The sequence below is a fragment of the Lepidochelys kempii genome, chromosome 1, assembly GCF_965140285.1.
Source record: "Lepidochelys kempii isolate rLepKem1 chromosome 1, rLepKem1.hap1, whole genome shotgun sequence".
In the NCBI taxonomy this organism is placed as follows: Eukaryota; Metazoa; Chordata; order Testudines; family Cheloniidae; genus Lepidochelys; species Lepidochelys kempii.
The window spans coordinates 81261821-81269069 of NC_136380.1; the positions used below are offsets into that span (position 1 = coordinate 81261821).

The window sequence follows — 7249 nt, forward strand, 5'->3', positions numbered from 1 at the left end:
CATCTGGGGAAGTAGCAGTGACTGGAAAGGAAGCCCATGCAAAGGGGACCCAATGAGAGACACCAACTGAACCTAGCTTGGAAACCCACAAGCTCGTATTTGCTTGAATACAGACTGGACTGGACAGGACACCCAGGGACTAGGCTTGAAGAGCCCTAACTCTCAACTGGACTGCACTAGGGGCCCATACAGGAACTACTATTGTTCTCCCTGGTGTAGGGCTAGGCAGCCGAGATATTGAGCAGCATAGGGAGACTACTGAAATTCAGACAGGACCCCAAAGACTTTGTATGCCAGGAGCCTCTCCAGCCCCCTGGAAGCAACTTAAAGCCATTTTAGCCCACCCACTTCTTTGGCTGAGAGTTGTATGCTGTGCTGCTTGGGAACACAGCATAGAATCTCCCCCACCCTTAGTTAACATTCCTGGATTGCCATTGTTCCACTTCAGCAAAAAGTTCTACTTTAACAATGCCAGAAACTGACTATGGTCAATATTTTTTCTACTATTATTGCGGTCATAATGAAACACTTTCAAATACCATGAAGCAGCTGACTTAGATGTATTTTATAAAAGAACAGTAGTTTGATTCTTTAAAATCTTCAACAGGATAGCTAAAGAAAATCCCTTAATATCCAAATGCTTCACAGTAATGGAAAATTTGGATTTTTACTAACAATTAATGACTAATCTTCCATGAATGAGACAAAATTCACTTCCATTACATTAAAATATGCATTATAGAGATATCAGCTTTAGTTAATAAAGTCACTCTTCCATCAGTGCAGCAAAGCTTTTATTGCTTTTTTAATGAATCCAAACAAAATTTGTCATGAGATGCTCTCATTACCTTTTCCTCTTTAGAGGTCAGTGTTATATGAAGTACTAATACTAATATCTCAGCTGGCCAGCTATATTATCCAAATTAAGCTACTGAAAAATGATGGTTTCTTCTAGACTGATGGATGGCGCCTATCACCAAAGTTGGCACCACAATAGTTTCTTGTATATCTTAAAGAGAACATGTGTGACGTTATCAGCATTACTAATCTTTATCCACATCATCATGAATGTCCTTAGAGAAACAGCACTATACACATACTATCCCTTGCTCCATGTTTCAGCTTTACAGACTAGTTAGGAAGCTTTGTTGAAGAGGTGAACCTAATGCTGTTAAATATAAAGTAAGGGTAATGACATAATGTAAATTGCCGCTAACGGAAGTAAAAGGACAGTATAAATAACATGACTAAGTTAGTATCAAAAGAACAAGAATTTAATTTGGTCTGTAACTAGAAGGATGTCTGTTTCCAACACTATACAATGTGAAAAAAAAATGAATATATGACTAATTATCTACATGTATAAAAATATAAACATCCTATCAAACATTTGTTGTAAAGATACCATCTGACACACGAGACTGATAAAAGTATGGTACCTGTGCCTTCATTTCTAATTAAAAAAGAGTGCCTTTTTAAAAAAAAAAAAAAGTTCTCATTAAAAGTATCAGACTTGTATTTATTCACAGAACAGGCAAAGAGTGAGCAACAGTAATTAGAGAAATGTATACAATGCTCCATTAGCATGCCTCCACTTTAACCTGGAGAGGGACTACCTCTAAAGGCAACCACATCCACGCACTCCTTAGGCTCTCTGAGAGAGACAGTAAGAGTCAGTAACTTGTCCAGTGGAAGACTGCCCACTAGGAATTTGACTGCAATTACCAACTCAGTTTTTACATAGACTACAAATAAGTATGATAGCTATCAAACAGCTAATTACTTTAGGTCATCATCAATCTGAGTCCAAATTAGAACCAGAGACCTATAAGTGAAAGGCTCCATAGCTCACTACCAGTCACTGGTTAGTCTTTAATATCACAAACACAAAGATTAGAAAAAATGATTCATTTGAGTTGATTTTATTTACACCCATTCTTTTTTAAAATAATCATATGAGCTTTTGGGTCATCTGCTAGCTATTAAACAGACACTGATCAAAATACAGGTATCTTCATTTTAAGGGGGCATCTAGCCAACAGGAAGTTTAGTTATAATTCACATTCAAGCAAATAAGTGTAGACAAACTTAGTTCTACAATTATGTTGATATTCATACTTAGTTTTTCTCCATAGAAACAGGAATAAGAAATGGATCAAAACATTACCATATTATATACAGAGTAATATGCAAGTGTTCAGGCTAGATATACTTCATGAAATTTTGTAGCACTAAAATGAATAAAAAACTAAATGATTCGTGTAAAATGTTTATATAGTGTATATACACTAAATCTCAAATTCAATTTAATGGTCCTCCATTCATAACTCCTATGATGAATTTATTAAGCCATAGTATAAGGTTCTTAAAAAAAAAACTAGCTGGAGCTAATTTAAACACTTACTGAAAACCCATTTTATACAAAGTTTTAAAAAACATACTTCAGATAAAGTTACTTAACAGAAACTAGAAAAAGACAGTCATTGACTTAAGAATGACATTTTAAATACTTAGTAGCTGTGATCAATATCCTTTCACTTGTGGTATAGATAAAATATGCACAAATAAATCATCTTAGAATAAGGCATAGGACAACCAGCTTTCACTCTGTTTTCTGGTGCACTGGCCTCCCACTACTATCTTATTATTGCTCATCTAATTTGAAATGTATATTTCACTTTTAAAAATATTTCATTTTACAATTATCTACAACTGGACAATACCTGGTGCTCTCATGTATATTTTCAGCTTAATCACATGGATAAACTCTACCTTAATGTATAAAAAAACTAAAACTGCAAATTATTTTCAGTATTACTTTCATGCATGCCTTTAGTTAAGAGACTAGGTGGTGAAAAGAGAGAAAGCACTGAAACTCAAATTGATTAACATTGCTTAAATAAAAAGTTTTCATATTATCTGAAGCTATAGCTTTGTAAAAAGGAAATAAGGTTTAAAATTGAAATCCCAATGTGAAACTCTTTGGTTAGATTGTAAGTGCTAGTACTATCTCTAAATACAAGAGTCAGAACAACCAATTAAACTGCAGTTTTATCTTTGTAACTTCAAACTTTAATATGCACCATTAAAGTCCTTGAATGTTTAGGATGGTTAAAAAGGTGTAATTTTTTTTGTTGAAGCTTGAATAGATAACTCATGTTTTAAAATTCAAGAAGTATAAAGTGCTTTTATTCTCAGATCCTTAGCTGCTTATTAGAAAGGGAGGCTAAACCTTCATTCATTACAAAAGCTTGTGCTTATATAGTATGTTGTTCTTCCACGGAAAGCTATGGCTGCTTCCTCTGGAAGAGAAGCAGTTCTAAACTTGTTAGCTTATATAGACCAAGTTCAGCACTACTGTAAGGAGGGGTAACTCCCATTGAAGGAAGATATTGTTGCTCCTGTTTTTGCTGGGTCTGCGTTTAGTTCTGTACCTTATTTTGAGAAAGTACTTATTATGCCTAGGAAATGTTACTTAGAACTTAGCAGTGTGATTTCTCTGATAATACTGCTACAAAAAACTAAAAATCAGTATTTATTTTGTTAAGAAAGCCATTTGAGGAAGCATTTCAGTCAGCTTCAACAATTATATAGTGCTAAAGTGACAACACTGAAAGTAGCAATCAGGATTCACTTGTTTTTACTTGGATTTGTAAACTTGTATCACTTCAACATCTAAAAATCTCACTTTCATAGGAAACAGTCACTCTGTCTCCTCTCTGACCAGCCCGGTTTATGTCACACCAATCCACTTTAAAGGAGTTTAAGGAACGTGCAATGGATTTTTATGAAGTTCAACCGTATATGGTAACTTTGTGACACTAAGGATTTTACACCACCTATGAAAGTTATGATTCACAAGCACTGTAAGGTTTCAAGAAAAATTGTTGCTTTATATAATCCAGAGTACTTGGTTTGATAGTTGTCCTTGGCCATCAGCCTTCTTCACCAGTCAGCCATACTTGATCCAGTTCAAGAGTTTCTAAGTTCAGGGCTTTGGGGAAGGATAGAGGAGATGGAGTAAGAAGGGATAAGGAAGTAACTGGTCCTGGAGGATTAGTCATTCCCACCCCCAACAATCACACACTCTTCTTGGAGGAAAATCATGAGCAAGAGGGGTAACCCATCATCACAGATAGCTGTCCCACTCACCATATCATAGTTGGGTGGGCAGTTGTAAATCTGCCAGGTTGCCAAACAGGGGCAAGAAGGAGAAGTTAAAACGATGGGATGGGAGGAGAAGTTAAAACATGAGGATGGGATCTACCTCCGCCCCCGCATTCTCAGTGGGGTAGAGTGCCCAGTTTATGGAAAGAGAGTCCCTGGGAGTAAGGGAGAGGGAGCTCTCCTCACCGGCTGGGTCTGAGGGGTGGAGAGCGGACAGCCAGAGTTTTGAACATCTCCTGTGCGAAGGGTGAGGAGATGTCCGATTGTATAGACAGTCCCAATATTTGGGGCTTTTCCTTATATAGGCTCGAATGAGCCCCCCACTCCCCTCTGTTCCAATTTTTTCCACACTTGCTATCGGGTGGGGGAGGAGGGGCGGGCACGCAGCTGGGGGCATGGCGGGGGTGCAGGGGAGAGGTTGATGGGGGGGGGCGGGGAGGGCGCCGTGTGTGAGGGGCTGGGGACGCCCAGCCCCGCCGCGTCTGCCGGCTCAGTCCCTGCAGAACACGTACTCGGTGTAGCTGGTCCAGATCTTGTCGTCGGCGGGGCCGCCCTGCTCGGGGGCGAAGGCGCAGGTGCCGGTGGAGGAGCAGGCGGCCATGCGGAAGCCGGCCTCGGAGAGGCGGTCGAAGGCCTGCTCCAGGAAGTTGAACTTGAGGTAGTAGCGGGCGGTGTAGCGCTCGGGGGGCCGGTCGGGGTCGCGGCTCTCGTTCAGCGTCTCGCCGAACACCTCCTTGGCCAGCGCCGTCTTGCCGCACACGGTGATGCGCGCCACCCGCCGGAACTTGGCGTCGGCCTGCGCCTCCCGCCCGATGGTGTAGGAGCCGCGGTAGCCGATGGTGATGTAGCCCGAGCGCCGCCCCGCCCCGCCGTCCAGGGACTGCGACGGGGTGAGCAGCGGGCCGCCCGAGGGGCTGCGGCTGGAGGGGGGCGACGGGGCCGAGGCGGCGCCCCCTCCCTCGGGCGACTCCGCCTCCAGGGAGCCGAGCGGGGGCGGGGGCTCGTCGGGGCAGAGGGAGCCGTCGCGGTGGAGGGCGGCGGGGCGCGTCCCCCCGCCGGCCGCCCCCCGGCCCTGCGCCAGGCGGCGCGCCAGCTCCGGCAGCTGGAAGTACTCGGCCTCCCGCTGCAGGCGGCTGCGCTCGGGGAAGTGGTCGGGCAGCACCAGCTGCAGGTCCCGCAGGTAGTCCAGGATGTAGCGGAAGAGGAAGCCGTCGCGGTCGAGGAAGAAGCGGCCTTTGCTGTCCCGGGGCAGCTCGCCGGGCTGCTGCTGCGAGAACATGCGCCAGAGCAGCGAGTCCCGCACCGACACCACCGTGCCGCGCCGCGTCACATACACCTGCCCGCCCACGTTCAGCTCCACGATCTCCGGGAAGGCGGTCGAGCCCGCGGGCCCCGAGCCCGGCCCCGCCGCCGGGGACACGCCGCCCCCGTTCGGCAGCCCCCGGGCGCTGTCCGCCAGGGCCATCCCGGAGCGAGCCCGCGGCCGCCTCCTGCCCTTACGCCGGCGGGTGGCGGGGGTGCAGCCGCCTCTCCTCCCCCCGGCCCTGGGAAGAGCCGCCGCCGCCGCCGCTCGGCCCCTTTCGCTGTCCTCTGCTCCGCGCTGGCAGAGCCTCTCGCTGCGGGCGCGGGCAGCGTCTCCTCCGGCCCCTTCCCTCTCTGCGGGCGCGGGCTGAGCTGCCGCAGCGCCTCACGCCAAGCGCTGAAGGAGCCGCCGCCGCCGCCTCGCTTATGTCCCGCTTCCGTCCCCCCTGCCCGCTGGGCGAGCCTCCTGGGTCAGGCTGAGAGGCGAGTGCCCTGCGCGAGCAGCGGGGCTGTGTTTATGTAGAGCTGCTGCACCTCGCAGGAGGCGTGGGAGGGTGGCTGGGAGGCAGAGCTGAGCGCAGAGACTCTCAGACGGAGCGAAAGGGGGTGGATTTACACTGACGTACCCTCCCTTCCCCAATTACAAAGGAGACTCCAGAGCCCTTGTGTCCCTTTCCTAATCCACTGCAAAGCCGGGTTCCTTTTCCAAATGTGGCTCCGGCCTCTGAGATTCACTGCGGGAATGTCCGTACTTCGGATCATTTGCTCATCCATCTAAATAAACATCATCAGAGTAGTTAGCCGCTTACCTTACACAGCGCAGGCAGGAATCAGGATTTAATGGCTGGACAATGCTTTGGATATGTATAGCACAATGTAATGCAAAGTTTCTAAACGTTATGAATAAACTTCAAGCATTTATTTTGGATTGGTACTGCAAATAATGATTGCCACCAGTCAAAGCTGTTTCCATACACCCCTATACCCAATGCCTCTCATCTGCTCTTGATGAAGGACATCCCTCAGAGTCCAATTTAATCTCCTTTTCACACAATTGGTGTTCTCTCATTTTCATTGTTTTAATTGATTTACATCACAAATGCAGAATCGTGAAAATAAAAGTGTTAATGATGGTAAAGAAATTAATCCCGCATCGTTCAGGGAGCTTGCTGCACTAGTCTTTTTTAAGCTTTTGTCCAAACTTGTATCTCCCCCTTGGGCCCTGACAAGATGAGAAGTATGTTCCTCACCCATGCACCTTTTTTTTTTTTTTTTAAAGAAAATTTATTTCCAACATGGACATGTTTATCTCTATCTTAATGTATTTTTCTCTAGTCCAGTGCATTTCCCTGGAGTTAAAAGACTTGTCATTTGCATAATAAATGTCTATTGCTCTTTAAAATAGTGGCATCTGTGAAAACACTTACAGGTTTACCATCAGTGCTGAAGTAGGATGTAGTCCACAAGTAGTTCACCATGTTGTTCAACAAATAAATTCGTTGATAAGTTTCTGTATTTTGTCACATTGATCCTTAATGTCACACACACAAGTTCCAAGAAAGCCAATACTGAATTTCAGTACTGCAGCATGTTTGTTCTATTCATGAATGGTGGTCACGTACATACAGATACCAAAGTTGCCAGTCTTACCACACAGGGAACAGAATTTACAATCTTCTTCTCTAATACATAGAACTCTGCCACTTGAATGAATGAAGAATTTCCCTTGGCTGATAGCTGTGATGGGGAGGGAGGTAATCCTCATATGAGTCCTTGATTC

General features: G+C 45.2%; 1 protein-coding gene across 2 annotated transcripts; it reads right to left on the reverse strand.

Annotated features, from left to right (window-relative positions):
- Positions 1-1256: 1256 nt before the first annotated feature.
- On the reverse strand, positions 1257-6033 carry KCTD12 (potassium channel tetramerization domain containing 12). 2 transcript variants are annotated; one of them, XM_073347025.2, is made up of 2 exons: positions 4680-6033; positions 1257-3994 (listed from the first exon to the last, which is right to left on the reverse strand). In XM_073347025.2, exons 1-2 carry the CDS (start codon positions 5630-5632, stop codon positions 3973-3975), a joined length of 975 nt encoding a protein of 324 aa, XP_073203126.1. In that variant the 5' UTR covers positions 5633-6033; the 3' UTR covers positions 1257-3972. The 2 variants fall into 2 exon arrangements, with proteins under 2 accessions (XP_073203126.1, XP_073203117.1); XM_073347016.2 differs by having other exon boundaries at positions 1257-6033.
- Positions 6034-7249: the final 1216 nt, after the last annotated feature.

Excerpts from the sequence above, each read along its gene's own strand:
- KCTD12 (XM_073347025.2), bottom strand. The coding sequence starts at position 5,632 with ATGGCCCTGGCGGACAGCGCCCGGGGGCTGCCGAACGGGGGCGGCGTG. Across the intron at positions 3,995-4,679 it reads ATCTGGACCAGCTACACCGA|CCCTGAACTTAGAAACTCTT; the intron begins GTACGTGTTCTG and ends CCTTCCCCAAAG.